General features: G+C 44.8%; 1 protein-coding gene across 1 annotated transcript in view; it reads right to left on the bottom strand.

The window, feature by feature from the left end:
- VSNL1 (visinin like 1) overlaps window positions 1-15,278 on the bottom strand; it is a 100,859-nt gene that overhangs the window by 45,529 nt on the left and 40,052 nt on the right. Inside the window, exon 2 of the mRNA XM_010947353.3 lies at window positions 13,770-13,936. Coding sequence (XP_010945655.1) covers window positions 13,770-13,931 — 162 coding nt within the window. The 5' untranslated portion in view covers window positions 13,932-13,936. The remainder of the gene's footprint in view (window positions 1-13,769; window positions 13,937-15,278) is intronic.

The raw sequence follows: 15,278 nt of genomic DNA, 5'->3' as shown, positions 1-15,278 counted from the left end.
CAGCCTCATTCTCCTTTGTATTAAGTAGGATACTTTCTCTTACAACGAACCAAAGATCAACCAAAGGTGGTTTAAACCACAGAGGGTTAATTATCCCACACAACACATGGTCCAGATACTGTCTCAGGATTAATTTGGCAGCTCAGGGATGTTACCAAGGGCCCAGGTCCTCTCTGTCTCTCCACTCTGCCATGTTCAGCCTGGACTCAGCATCTCCCTTCCCCACTGACAGTTAGCTATAGCAATTCCACGAATCACAGGCGGACACTACAAACACCGGTATGCTAGTCTTTCTACAAGTGAAGACATCCTTTCCCAGAACCCTCCCCAGTTTCCAGCAGAGCTTTTCTCAGATCCCTTTTGACCAGGATTGGGTAACATGCCCACATCCCAGATGCAAGAAGGACCTGGGTTTTTAGCCTCTGTAGGGGGAAGTAGGCCATGGCCAGAGAGGGAAGGGTGAGGAGAGAATGATGGCCATTGGGAATATAATCAACAGCGTCTGGCAAACTGTAAAAACTAGTCTTCTTAGTAGGGATCGATCCCCAGTACCGCCATTAAAATAAATAAATGAAGACTTCCATCAAGGATCTTCCATCTAGGGTCCACCTACTTAGTAAATAGCCCTGGCACTGGAGCTCAACAGCCTGGTCTTGAATGCTATGCGACACTGGGGAACTTATTGACCATTTCGTGCCTCAGTTTCCTCATTTTTTTCCTCTCATTTTTTTAGAGAAGAAACAGTAAAGCCCTTTTATTTTTATTTTTTTGGGGGGGAAATTAGGTTTATCTATCTATCTATCTATCTATCTATCTATCTATCTATCTATCTATCTACCTATCTATCTATCTATCTATCTGTCTGTCTGTCTGTCTGTCTGTCTGTCTATCTATCTACGTACCTATTTATTTATGTTAATGGAGGGACTGGGGATTAAACCCAGGGCCTCGTGCATGCTAGGCACGTGCTCTACCACTGAGCTATACCCGTCCTCAGTTTCCTCATTTGTAAAATTGGAGAGGAATAATAATGTCTACCTCAAACACACTTGTGAGGATCAAATGAGTTAATATATGCAAAATGCTGTGCTTGGAACCACACCTGACACTCAATAAGCACTTCATTAATGTTGACTATTATCATCTGTCCATTATTCATCTATGCCTTTAGTCACACTTTGACTTGTTCTAGACAGAACCAAAGGTGCCTGGTGTCTACAATGTTTTTGGTTGTAAAGAGCCTTCCCCCTCCATACCCACCCCCAGGGTATGGCAGACAGTACACGTACAGATTGCATAGGGGTAACAGAAACCTTCCGTACCACCCACCTCAATATCCAGCATTAGGATGCTTTGTCTCAAATGGGACCCTGCTTCTCCAGTTCAGCGCTCCGGGGGGCCATGCACATGCCCCAGACTCCCCCGTCAGGTGCCCTGTCAGGGGGAAATCATCTTCTCCTGGAGCTTTTCTCTGAAGTGTGACCCCTTCGAGGCCGTCACTGTCTGCAGCAGAGGAGCACAGGGAGCGGAAGAACGTCCTCTGCTGGCTTACCTCCCCGACTGCTGCGCGGATTCCCGCGGCACCTGCTCTGGGACTGCCTCTTCTGGTCCTCCTTTTTCCCTCTTCCCTCGCAGGAGCGGGGTGGCCGGCCAGCCAGTAGGCAGTGCTGGCAAAGCCTGGTTCACACGACTGAAAGCCAAGGCAGCTCTCCTATGAGGGAGGGACAGTGCCCTGGAGCAAACGGTAACTGCAGGAAAGCCAGCAGACCCAGAAGGATCTGTCCTGCACGGTGAGGCCAGCTTCCTCACCCCTGCATTCCTGTCATCAGTCCTGGGGGCCCCAGTGATAATGAATGTGACCTTGAGCATTAATTGAGCACCTTGAGTGGCAAGCACTTGCAAGATAAAGATGAAGAATCATTTAACAGCTGTGGAAGCTGCAGACAAGGGACGTGGAGGACCCTGTCCGAGAACTCGCAGCTCTTAGGGGAAGAACCCGGATTCAAACTGGGGTGTCTGGCTCCAGGGCTGTTCTTTCCACAAAAATAGCTGCCTTTTCAGCTCTTACTTAACACATATTCTAAGCTCTTTCTGTGTCTCTGATAGAGACATCCAAGCCTCAGACGATAATATACAGAACTTCAGCTCATATCTTTGTGCCATTTAGTTAAAAACACACACACACACGAAACACAGGACATCCACCTTGCGCTTTTCCGTGAACACATTCTGAACTACGCTGATAAAACAACCCATTTGTCTTTCAAATCAGAACACGCCGAGCTCGCCTCTTCACTTCAGAGACGAGGGATTTCATCTGCAGAAAACGTGAGTGTGGGATCTGACTGCACAGACGCTGCCTGTGGCTGCCAGGCCCAGCTGGTCTTTCTGGAACACCCAGTGTCACTGTTTTTACGTTCTGATGAATACACCTCTTTCTAAGCAGGTCTGCACCCCACTCTTCTCTGTGGAAAGCAGCAGAAACAAAGGCCCAGGACAGACCTGCTCCTGGAGCAAGCAGAGGGCTCGGGGCAGGCAGCTCTGGCTGGGAACTGGACCAGGATGTCAGGATAGGACCTGCCTCGTGGGCTGGGGTCGCCTCCAGCACTAAAGGGAGGAGGCAGAGAGGATGCCTGGGCAGAGAGGTTACATGAAGGAAAATTCCAAATGCCCCTGTGTGTTCTGGGAGGTGCCAACCATTCCAAGATCAGGGCCTTGCCCACCTTCTGCTCACCACCTACTCTGTGGAGGCAATATGTTTTTACCCTCTCTGTCTGTCTGTCTTCCCTGGCACCTCAGCCCCCAGCTCCTGCAGGAAGCCTTACCAGACCCTCCCCAGCTCTATTTCCCTCCCTTCCCATCCCCTGAGCTCCGAAAGCTCCGAATGACCCATAACCTCACTTAGCTCTTGGGCTGTCACTGCACTTGTCTTCTTGGACAGCTCCATCTCCCCAGATGGCCTGGCACCTGCATGGGAGCCCCACCTGCTGCTCCCCTCAGTGCTCTGTGCAGCACAGACAAGGTACAGCCGGCGAACGCTTGACGAACAACTCGGTCACCTTTGACGTAAGTCATCCGCTCGAGGGCACACTGCGAGCTCCTGCATCTTCACCCACAGAGTCACTGGGACCATTTACAAGGGGATGAAAAGTAACTCCTCTTTCCTCATACTGTCCATACGCTGTTTTAAGAGGAATACAACACCAGGTCATCAGAATTTCCATGGTCACGGAACACATCCCGGCAGGAAACCACCTGTCAGCCTTGTCCCCCACATTCAGGACTTCAGAGCTTCCTGGCGGTCTGTGCCCTCTGTGCTTGGGCCCCACCCACAACTCCACCCTCACTGTTCCCCGATACCTCTTTGGTGTTCTGACATTTTAGCCAACATAGAGGCCTGCTCTTCCCCACAGCATCCTCCCGTCCCCCAGCCCTGGACCCTGGCTCAGGTTGTCCCTCCTCTTAAGAATGTCATCCCTGCAGCTGCAAACCCTACCTATAGTTCAAGGTATCGTGAAATCTTCAGTGTGATATTTGTAAAGAAATTCACTATGTTAGACCATCTGCACAGGCCTTGGGACAGATGTTCCTTTCTCTATTATCCTGTAGCATCTACAAGGATCTTTCTATTAGGCTGCAAGGTCTTTAAAGAGTGAGGGCATTTGACTCAAACTCTGCATCCTCCATAGTGCTTGGCTACAGACTTTTTATAGACACCACTCAGTCCTGTTTGTTGAAGGTGGATGGCTGCGAGAGGCCACTGTGGATGGTTGTCTGCATAAGGATTCCCCTAAGATAGCTCAGGAGGCCCTTGGACATTTCATAGACGGATTTAGGCCTATTCTGCAGCTGACCTCCCCCGTCTCTCCCCAGTGGTGACAGGACCACATTGCATCTGTGAGGGGAGAAGCTATCTCAGAGTTCGGCACAGGACATGATGCACAGCAACTCAGCACAGTCACAAGGAGGGGACCCTAAGCTCCATAACAACGCTAAGGGAGAAACAGATGAGGGTCTGAGAACCAGTGCAGGTGGAGACACCAGAGTGCATAATCAGTGAGACAGAGCGCTTTCTGCCAGCAGGTGCTGAATAGTTCACGGGAGGGAAGGAACTGGTTTCCACCAAGATGGGTCAATGATCCCAGATCCAAGTCCCTATTACCCTTTCAAAGGGTCAGAAAAATCCAATACTGTAAAACAGCTTGAGAGATCCAGACACGATTTTGTATCTTCAAGTCCAACCCTATAATAGAAATGGGCTGTTTCTTCCTTTTCGACTTTTCAATTAGAAATGGACTGTCCTTCAACACTTAACTGAAGAGAGTAGGTCCTTCTGGCTTTTAAGCTTTTATAATTCTGTGGGAGTTGAGACACATTCTTTTGGATGTTAATTAGAGCAATTAGGAAATAGTTCCTAGGATAGCCCTCCCCCTCTCCAGAGCTTCTGTTTCCTCTTTTGTAAAATGGGGGCAGGGTAGACTGAGAGTCTCCTAAACGGCTCTTTCCAACCCTATCCTGGGGGCAGAGAAGTTGAGGTGTCACCTAAGAGCATTCCTTTGAAAGGCATGGCTGCCATGACCATCGGTGTCTCTCTAACTGACACCTGCCCTATCACGGGAAGGCCAAATCCCAAGGTGTGGAAGCCACTCAAAATGATTTCACACCCTTTGAGACAGGAGAAGGTTATCATTGCCACCCCTCTGGGACGAATGCTGTCTCTAAATGCTCTAAGACATGCCTGCCGTAGCTGGCTATTCCCTGAGACAATCTCGCTGTAATAAAATGTCTTTGGAGCCTCACATGGGACCTTGTTTTCCCAGAACTGTAACTTTATATTGTCATCTCTTTTTTTTGAGATTTCAGACCCCAGCTCTTGGTTTTTCACATTCATTCAAGTTGAAGTGCAGCCTGGATCATGTTGGCAAACATTCCAAATGGAAATGAATTCCCAGGTTCTCACTAAAAATTGCAACGTCCTCACCCGCCCAATCTGGACAACATTTTGTGTCTTATGTAATGTCTATTTCCCAAAGGAATTGAAACGCTTCTGTATATAACTCTGCCCAACAAATTCTCAATAAGGCCTCCTCCTCATGACCGCTTATGAACAAGCAGAATCTGAATCCCTGAAAACCAATCACCCCCAAATCTTTTCTTGAGCCAAGAGTATAATTTTCAAAATTGATTTGAATCAGATGTTGAGAAGCAATAATGGGCATCTCTGTCACATTTGCTTTTGATAAAATATCTGTCTGGGGAGCCAGCTCTGGATGCCACAGCCCAAGAGACTGGGCTATTTGGCATCTGGGAGCCTTCCCAGGCCCGGGTACCTAAGATCAAGCCACTGAACAGTCTTACCCGAGCAAGAATATTCACTGTTTACAAAGCGCTTTGGTTGGCTCTCACGTGATTAAACGGGCCTCAGAGTATTCTCCCCATTTGACAGATGAGGAATCTGAGGGCCAGAGTGGTTTGCTGATTTATTTAACAACCTTGAAGCATAAGACTTTCTTAAGTTCACATGACTAATGTATGGTCCACATCCAGCCTTCTGGTGAAACCACACTGCCAGACACCGAGAGCAGCATTCTGGGAAAACACTGACAGCAGTGTAGGCTTTGGGGGCTGGAGAAGGGCTCTAACTAGTGACCAAGTGAGAAAAGCTCACAGAATTGTGTTGCGAAACCATGATGTCCTTGTTAAGGGACGTGGGGGAGGGGAAACCAAAGTCACAGGAAGTCAGAGGAGAAAGAGCCTCTTCTGGCTTTGAGAACAGGGAGATCAAAGAGGTTCTATTTCTACAGAGAAGCTTCTGAGCTATTCCCGGTAGGATGGCTGGGATCGAACAAGAGAGCTTCTGGTGCAGCTGCTTCACTACAAAGCAGACAAGAGAAACTTCCAGGCACTTGCTCTGGAATGTGACTCAGAGGGCACAGGAAGCAGAGCAAGGAGGGGAGGGTGCTGCTTGCAAGGTGGCCCTGGTGTTTGACCCTGCTGGCGTCAGTCCTGGTCAAGTCTCCTGACTTTCCCATCCCTACAGCTTGAAGTGAGGGAACGCTACCTCCAAGGTCTGGTTCCTCGGCGACAGTGAACATCAAGTGAGCTAATGGTCAGATGGAAGCACTTTAGAATGATCACGGAGAAAGGGAAGAAAGGGAAGGAGGAGTTCTATGGGAGGAGCCCTAGCAGGTACGAGCTTTCATCTTCAACGGTGGTTTTCCAAATGATCTCAGCAGGTCTGCCAAGAGGTTTTGGTTTGTTTGTTTTGTTTTGTTTCATTGTACTTTTGTTTCAACCTAATTTACTCAATCTGGTGGGCCTCCTGCCAACACCATGCAAAGGGGCTTTTAAACATAATAGTTGTTCTTTATTCCAGCTTTTGTGATTCTAGTTAGTGAGATTTTTGAGTTTCCAGACAGACTGATAGCTCCTCATGTCCAAATCACCCTTCCTTGGCTTCCTTTGAAGCTCAGCTTCTAAGTCACCTTCCTCACCAGCCCTCCCTGGGCTTCCAGGTCCTTCCTCATGTTTCATGGTCCTGATCACAATTGTCCCTGTATTATTGATGTGTTTTTTCATATTATAAAATATGTACACCATATACTTGACTTATAGGCTTCTGGATGGCACTGGACCACAGCTATCTGAAGGCAGGATCTGTGATGTTCTCTGCAGACCCAAGGCCTACCCAGCACCTGGCACATAAGTGCTTAGAAGAGCGAATGGCAAACAGAGATGCGCTACATCCCATTGAGACCCTCCCATCTTCATATCCATGGGGCTCTGGACAAAACACAGCTTCATTAATGGGCCCTGAATGAATCAGAAAAACACCCCCTACAGACTGAAAACAAATTTCACAAAGTGCAGACTAGACACTTTTGTTCTTATTTTCTGCCAGTAAAGTTTATTTGAAAGTAGAAGGGAAATTTTCTCCATTTGTCTCGCTGTCAGTGGAGACCCAGTAACACTGCTGCCACGGAAATTAGAATGGTAGGCCTGCCAATGATTACAATTTTCTTTAGTGATTCTGAACATTTTGGGGGTTTGCAAAGAACCTTTTATAAATCTGAGGAGAGTTATCCCAAGAGAGCATAGACACGAAATTTTACAAAGAATTTCACTGTGTGCAGAACTCCTGAAGCTCCCAGGATACTCCTAGGTTAATTCCCAGGTTAAGGTCTAGGCCAGTGTTTCTCAGAATGGATTTTCTCTGCTAGGACTATCTGTGAGGTCTTATTAAGAATTCAGACACTGGGGCTCTGCCCTAGGCTGAGTTAAATAGCAACTCTGAGGAAGGGGCCCAGAAATCTGCCAATTGAGCAGTTGGCCCAAGTGATTTTGATACACATTCAAGTTTGAGAGCCATTGATAGAGATCAATTTTTTCATTTGCACAGAAGATGAAGCTGAGATTCAGAGAGACAAAGTCACTTGTCCAAAGTCATACAGTCAACAGGGCAAAACTAGATGCACATGTTTTATTTTATATCCTATAAAACCAAGATTATGTGCCTAAAATCCTACATTTATTATATTTTTATATAGCTTCCAGGAGTTTTCAGAAGCATTTCTTTTCCTCCTAACAGTAGGTTTTTAAACAGAAGAATACAATTTGAGAGTAAAATTCTAAAACCATACAGAGAAAGAGAATTTGGTAATAATACTTTATTAACTATAAAATCTTTCTTATTCTATCAAAATGTCTTTATCATCAAATGTTTAGGTGCTCCTGATTCTATGATATCATTTATTCTTATTTTATTTTAATACATGTCTCTGAGTAGTTATATCAATGGACTTTTGGTGAATAGATTTATATTTTCTAGCTGTAGGCCTAGAAAATTTCTCATTGAATGGAACTCCACCAATGTATTTTGTTGTCACTAAACATGGTTTTGTGAAGCGAAAAGCAATATACAAAAAAATAAGATGACATTCCAGCTCTACCAGGCTCTGAGCTTACCGAGGGCAAGGCCCAGGACAGTGTCTGTCCTACCGAAAGCACCAAAGAAACAGGTCTTGAGTGAATGAACGAATAAACACAACCTTTGGTGGATAAGCTGTAAGTGCATTTTCTAATGCCCAAATTACAGGGGCTCTTCAGGAAATGAGGGACACCAAGTGGTTGGTAGGACTGAATAAAGAAGGTTTTGAATGCTTCATCCTGTCTGGTAGCACGGAACACGGAGCAGAGAGTGGCCTTTGTGCTGGAGAGGACACAGAGCTCAGGGTCTAAGAACCTATGAAAGAAATAGGGCTGGCATAGCCTCGTGGTGAGCCCTGCTTCCCTGAAAAGCATGGCAGACAACACTGTCTGATTCAGGCACTTTCTCCTTTTGAACCTCCACAGAGTCTCACTTCATCCTCTGAAGACCATTCTATGCTGCCATTGGCTTTGACACGTGAAGCAAAACCTATTTACCACCTTGGCTCTCTGAGAGTCAGTGAGGAGGCCATCAACCGTGATGGCAAAAACGCCTTGTTACAGGTTGCAAGTCATTTCCACATCCCTTCTTTCCTTTGGGATTCCACCACTGAGGTGACAGGACAGGGTTTATTATTTCCATCACGCAGATAAGGAAGCAGATTCAGAGAGGCCGAGATCTGGCAAACATAGTGCAGCAAGGACTGAATCTCAAGGCTGTCAGACTGAGAATCCTATAATCTTTTTAAACGAACCCCCTTTTCCACTCAACCTGAACCCACCTGAATGGTCCTGATGAAAACAATCCTGAAAGTCAGATTCCAAACAAATATCAAAACCCACTAAGTGCTTAGCAGGACTCTGCCAGGTTTGCTACTTGATTTCTTTGGCTTTGATGTCATAGGCACTAAATGACATGGGAGTGGTGTCAGCCGTCCAAGAAGAGGACCTGGGATAGGGACGCTTTCTCCCTCCTGCACTTGCTTGCTCTTCCCCAGGGTTGGTTTTCTTTTAAAATTACATTTAAAATTTTCTAAAAGTACAGTTCAGACTGCAAACTCTCAACCTCAGTTTGTGATCTGGACTTAGCAATCGCTCTAATGGTTGGAAACAGGAAGTTATCATGGGGGAAATGTCAGGTTCTTGGTTCTTGGTGACAGAATGCAAAATCTCTCTCCTCAGCCTCTCAGCAGCAGTGCTGTGGTCTGGATGGTGAGACATCTGCAGGGGCGCAGACACCCCGGTGTGTGCCGGATAGGGCAGAGCACCCCTGACAGAAGGCATCCTTGTATCAGATACAGAGGGTGCTGCGTGTGCACACGAGAAATTCAGAGCAGAGAAGGAATGGGTACTGTTCTAATTTGTTAGGGCTGCCATAGCAAGGGCCACAGACTGGGAGGCTTAAAAAATAAACGTGTATTTCCTCACAGGTCTGGAGGGGGGAAGTCCAAGATCAAGGTGTTGGTAAGACTCTTTCTTCTGAAAAGCACTCTTTGGTTTGTAGATGACCATCACTGCCCTGTATCTTCATGTGATCATTCTTCCGTTCACATCTGAATCCTAACTGCCTCTTTTTATAGGACACCTGTCATATTGGACTAGTGCCTGCCCTAACAACCTCATTTTAACTTAATTAAATTTCCTCTTTAAAGTCCCTCTCTACAGATACAGTCACATACTGACATACTGGAGATGAAAACATCCACCTATGAATTTTGTGGGGACACAGTTCAGCCTATCACAGGTACCAAGCTTGTGAAATGTAAAACTTATCTATTCAGAGACGTTTTATCTTCTAAAAGGCTAGGAGAAAAATCCTCCTCCTTTCATCACTGCATTAATTAACTCATTATTTTATATCCCATTTTGAAATTAACCTCTCCTTTCCACTCTTGCCCCACCAGCAAGCATTTAGGTCATTCTGCCTTGTGCTGTGGCTAACTGTGTCTTTCCGTTCAGCCTGTGAGATTCTGGAGAGCAGGCAGGACCGGAGAAGGAGACACACAGCCGGCATTTAATATACTTCACTCACCAAACACTGGTGATTGCTCTGTGGCAGGCCCTCTACTCACCACTGGGTCCTACCCTGATTGTAAGGAGGTGACTGCCGTCTATCTGACCAAGAATGAAACCTGTGAACCGGGGCCCCACAGGGTTAACGGAAGCCGGCCCCTTAACAGAAATCCTTTACTTACAGAACAGCAGATAAGGGAACAGCTTGTTAAAAACCCCTCTGCTTGTAACCTGCCTTTACTGATTAAGCTTGTTTTAGCTATTTTTTTCCCCTTCTTTAATTGCATATCCCTCAAGCTTCACGTAGCTAGGTAATACATCACAAGACTTCTTAGCCAACCCTATAGATAACGCCTCTGACGTATGGGTCACCATAGCAACGGGCACTTAAGTTGTTTTCCAGAAACTTGGAGTCAGCTCCTCTCCAGTTCAAGCTGGCTAATGCTGGTTGGGACCAATGACCCTAAAACTGGATCAGCAGTTGTCTGATAAATGACCTTCTGATGTCAGAGGGCCAAAACTGCCACCCTCAGATCATGCTAAATGCCTCCATTTTTGAACGTGCATCTCACGAAGAAGCATGTAACCCAGACGAGTCTGTGCAGAACAGTGATGCCCTCACCTTTTCCCTGCCACCGATCACCTTTCCCCACGCCCAGGATCACCTTGCTTCTTTAGCCCATAAATGTCTCAAGCCCCTTGCCTGCGGGAGGCGGGTCTGAGGCTCGTCCTCCTCACTTGGCTGCCGTGCAAATAAGCTCTTTCTCTGCTACAAACCTTGGCACCTTGGCATTTGGCTTGCTGTGTGTTGGGCAAATGAGCCTGGCTGGGTAACACCCGCATCAAACTAGCAAAAACCATGTCCAGACCCGTGTTATCCAAATCCCACTCCAGCAACTGCACGATGGAGGGGTTGGGGACGGGGCGGATGAGGAGCTGCCATGGAAATCCAGTCGAGGGGCGGGGCTGTGTGCTGCAGGGCGGGTCAGCATCCCCATCTCTCACGTCTGTCCTGCCTCCACTCTTTTTGTGACAACATGGGCAAACTGACTCATTTTTCTGAACCTCGGTTTTAGACGGCATTAAAACATAGACCTAATGGAATTCCTTTAGATTCTGGATACAAAGGCTCCTGGCCTTGCAGGAGGGCCTCGCCCATCCTCCTCCCCTCTTCACACCCTCATCAGCATTGACTCCACAGCAGTGAGGTGATGCTCCTGGAGGCTAAAATGGGTCAGGTCTGTGACAGCCGATGTGTGGACATGCCAGCAGACTACACAGATAGGAGGGCAGAGGCCACCAGTGGCTTTGCTCACTCAGCTGGATTCCAGGAGGTCTCAGTGTCCACACTGAGATATAAGGAACTAGAAAAGTGCCTATTCACCAAGATAAAGACTGTGTCTTGCTGAATACTTGTACTTTTAAACAGCATTAAAGGACTTTTTTTCTTCTCAGCCCTTCTCTTGGGCCTTATCACATAATTCACGTCTTTCTCTGCCATTCTCCCTTCTAGCCCATCAGACCGGTGTTTCTTTTTTTTTTTTTTCCCTGTGTATGTGGCATATTTCTTCTGTGACTCTCCTTTGTATTATGTCCTTGGACAACTCTGGAAGGAGAAGAAGACTTTGCTTGCTTGCTATTTGATACAAGAACAGAGGCTGAGTCTGAATAGGGCTTTAAGAGGCTGCCAAGAATCTAAACTCCACCTACAAAGTCATATATCCGCTTCCTGGAAAAGAATTCACTCTGGGCTGGAGCAGGCGGGGTAGAAGTTGGGAGTGATGTTGGTACCTGAACATGACTTGCACCATAAAATACCGAGGGGTGTTTAATGCTTATGTACCCGCTCCTCCCTCTTGAGGTCGATTTTTTTTTCAGGGCTGAGTACTTCCAGCATGTAAATAAACTACTTCATTTCCTGCATTTCAACTATTCCTTCAAAGGCAACACCACTCTCACTCTAAGCAAATAGTGAGAAACATGGCACACAGAGCTCTCTTAAACACAGAGTGACAGCTTGCGTGACTTTTACTGATACGGAAGTGGCTTTGACAAATCTCATTTGTCTGTACTTTCCTTGGGGCTGAGAGGGAAGACAGTTCTGAGACACAGGCTAACTCCTGGGGGATAAAATGGTAGAAGATGTGACTTTGAAAACTACGGAGAGTAGTACAATAACCTAGGAAAATGCACCCCATCCCACTTTTCTGCAAAAGCAACTTACGTCAATTGAATAATAAATGCACTTCTCAGTGCTTCCATATAGAAGATCTCCATATACTAAAAATGAATTACTCAGATCTTAGAAATGTCACAGTGATCTTATAAGATGCACACATGCCACTACACGTGTACCTTTCTACGCACACTGAAAAGAGAGAATTTTGTAGACACCGAGTGTTCAGGTGGTCAGAATTGGACTAATGATAAACAGACGTCCCTGACACCCATTTGTGGTCCACTCTGGGCTAGTGAGCTTTTATTAATGCAATAAGCACCTGCGGACCCACTGCCCAAAGACATGGCTATGTTCCCATCCCATCCCTTGCCTCTTACACACTGGATGTAACCATCATTTCAAATCCTGTGTTCATCACTGTCTTGCTTTCTTTTTTATATGATTTGTATTGCATTTGTTTGTAGTCTTATAAAACATTTTTATCTTATTTGAATTTAGAGTATTCTGAGACTACTTTTTGCACTTAATATTTCAGCGTTGCTGCAGTTCAACTGTTTTGACTGCTGTGTGAATCTATCACCGTTTATTTTCCACGCTCCCTTTGATGGGCATCTGGGTTGTTTCCCAGTTTTGCTATTGTGAACAGTGCAGCTATGAGCCTTATACATGTCCCTTCTTGTATATTTGCAGGGATTAGAATTGCTGGAGCAAAGGCTATGTGAAATGTTCAACTTCAGGAGAGAATGACAATGTTTAACATTTTACACAATCACCCCATACACATGTATGCAAGTGGATGGTTCATCTGGCTCAAACTGACATTAGCTGCACCTAAATGATAACAGCACGATTTTCTATTTGGCATTTTAGTCAGAAAAAGTTAAAAGGAAAATAATGCCTTTCTTTCAAAAGCCTCATGTTATAGACACACAAACAAAATGGAATGTCTTAGATCATGCCAAATCTAGGAACAGTACAACTGATAAACTCAGACAAACTGAAACAATACCACTGCAGTGCAAATTATACCTTCCCTGGAACAGTTCTATCTATGTCCAAGGGAATATTAATACTGAAACAGTACAAAATGCTGAGTTAACAGCCCACATTTTAGACCTTGATAAAATGGTAGAAGACCATCCTGGTATACCTGGATGTGTATCAGAGCTCTGTACTTCCCTCTAAATGCAAAGCTGTGGGCATCTGTATTTTTTTCTGATTTGCAAATAATGGGACCTTTCTTGGTGAAAAAGCACCCCCCACCCCATGAACTTTTTTTTTAACTGAGAGAGGTCCAGATCCCTTTAACAAGCCAAACAATGGAGGCAATTAGCAGTTTGTCAACAGTCATCAGCAAACACTATTATCTGAGATTTTTACTGTTCTTTACCAGATGCTGTCATCCTCTGAACTCTGTTTAGTGTTTTGATTAGACAATTACTCTTGTTGTTCAGAAACTGCTTGACTTATCTCTGGAACAAAACACATTCCTTTGCATTTTTCAGAATGACCGTTTTTCTTTTTGGATGGAAAACCACCAGAGTTGAAACCAATTGGCTATTTCAAGTTATAACTATGTGAAGCTACATTTGATGAAGACAACATTTTCCAGCCTGAAGGAAAAAAAAAAAGAGGTTGAAAAACAACTTACCTTCACGTAGAGTTGCTGAAATTCCTCGAGATTCAGCCTCCCACTTGGACAGTCCTTGAGAAAGCCTTTGTACCACTGCTTGAGTTCATGCTCATTAAATTCTGTGCTCTTCACCAGGTCCTCCATCACTTCAGGGGCCAGTTTGCTATTCTGTTTCCCCATTCTGCCTGAAGAAAAGCAAATTAATGCAATTAGAGCTGTGGTTGTGATCATTTCAAGCTTGATTAGAAGCCAAGCTAGAGTTCCGAGCACTCTCTTGGTTGGAAGTCCCTCCAGTGTGTCTGATCAAAGTCTCCCCAAGTCTGATTCCTTCTATTTGGTATTCTAGAAAAGTGATGAGTGAAAAAGACTCTTCTCCCAGTTCAAAAGGCTGTAGAGGTCATTCTCCCTTTATCCAGTGTCATCTTTTACATGGCATTGACTCCCAAATGGAAAGGCAACCATCCCTTTTTATGCCATTCATGTAAAGTATATGGAAACTGTTTATATCCTCCTTTTATGAACTACAACTTATTAGCGCTTACTGTGCAAGTGCCTAATTCTACATTTAGTTTGCAGGAATATTAAGTGTGATTATTGGCAAGAACAGTAGAAGGGCTTTAGGGTTAAATGATCAAAAAGTGGCTTCGAAAATCTGATCAGCAGTGCGTAGGGAATCTCGGTTGTTCTAGTTCTAAAGTTTCTGCTCTTTTTTTTTTCTTTTTCAAAAGGAAACAGCTCATTTTTATCAGTCACATTAATTCTCTATTTCTCTTCTCATCTTTGGAGACTTCCTATGACATTGCCTTGAGTGTTGACAAACTCTGGGTGGCTTTTTTGAAAGACTGGTTAGTGATATAATTCAGTTGACATAATTCCATTTTTTTATTATCCCTGCTCCTAAGTAAAAATAATAGTGCATAAAATAATGTTTCCTGTATAGATTATGTGTCAGCTTGTGTGGCCAGCATCACAGCTGAGTGTAGGTGGACCCAGCATAGGTTTAGTTATCCCTGCTTTTCACTCCTGATTTGGCCACTTACTATATATGTTACTTAGGGTAATATTAATTAACTGCTTTATCTTTAATTTCTTGCTCAATAAAGCTCACATAATAATAAAACTCTTTCAGATTTATTGTGATGACTAGTTAAGAAGTAAGTAGGTAAACAAAGACCAAAAAATACTCCAAAATTAAAATCATTGTGTCAGTGCAGGAAAATCAAGGATGATTTTTAAAAACGTCCCTTGAATGTTATTGTTTTGTAACAAAAAAGAAATGAAAAAGAAAAGAAAAACTAACCACAGAGTGATTTTAAAAAGTCAAGTTAGACTTGAAAATCTGGGGGATCAACAGAATAAGAAGAAACGTCCCAAGATCTTCATAGTCCTGTTAGAGAAGACTGAGTTACGTTTTGCAGAATTTACCCAAGTGGATATAATCCTTCAATGTGCTTGAAACAAATTCTCTACCAGGCTCTTGGCAGGTGTATACTTGAAAAAGCCCGGAGGGGTAATCTTACCACATAC

Source organism: Camelus bactrianus, chromosome 15, assembly GCF_048773025.1.
Source record: "Camelus bactrianus isolate YW-2024 breed Bactrian camel chromosome 15, ASM4877302v1, whole genome shotgun sequence".
NCBI lineage: Eukaryota > Metazoa > Chordata > Mammalia > Artiodactyla > Camelidae > Camelus > Camelus bactrianus.
Note: the sequence above shows the minus strand (reverse complement) of the source record. Positions and strands in the feature narration are given on the sequence as shown.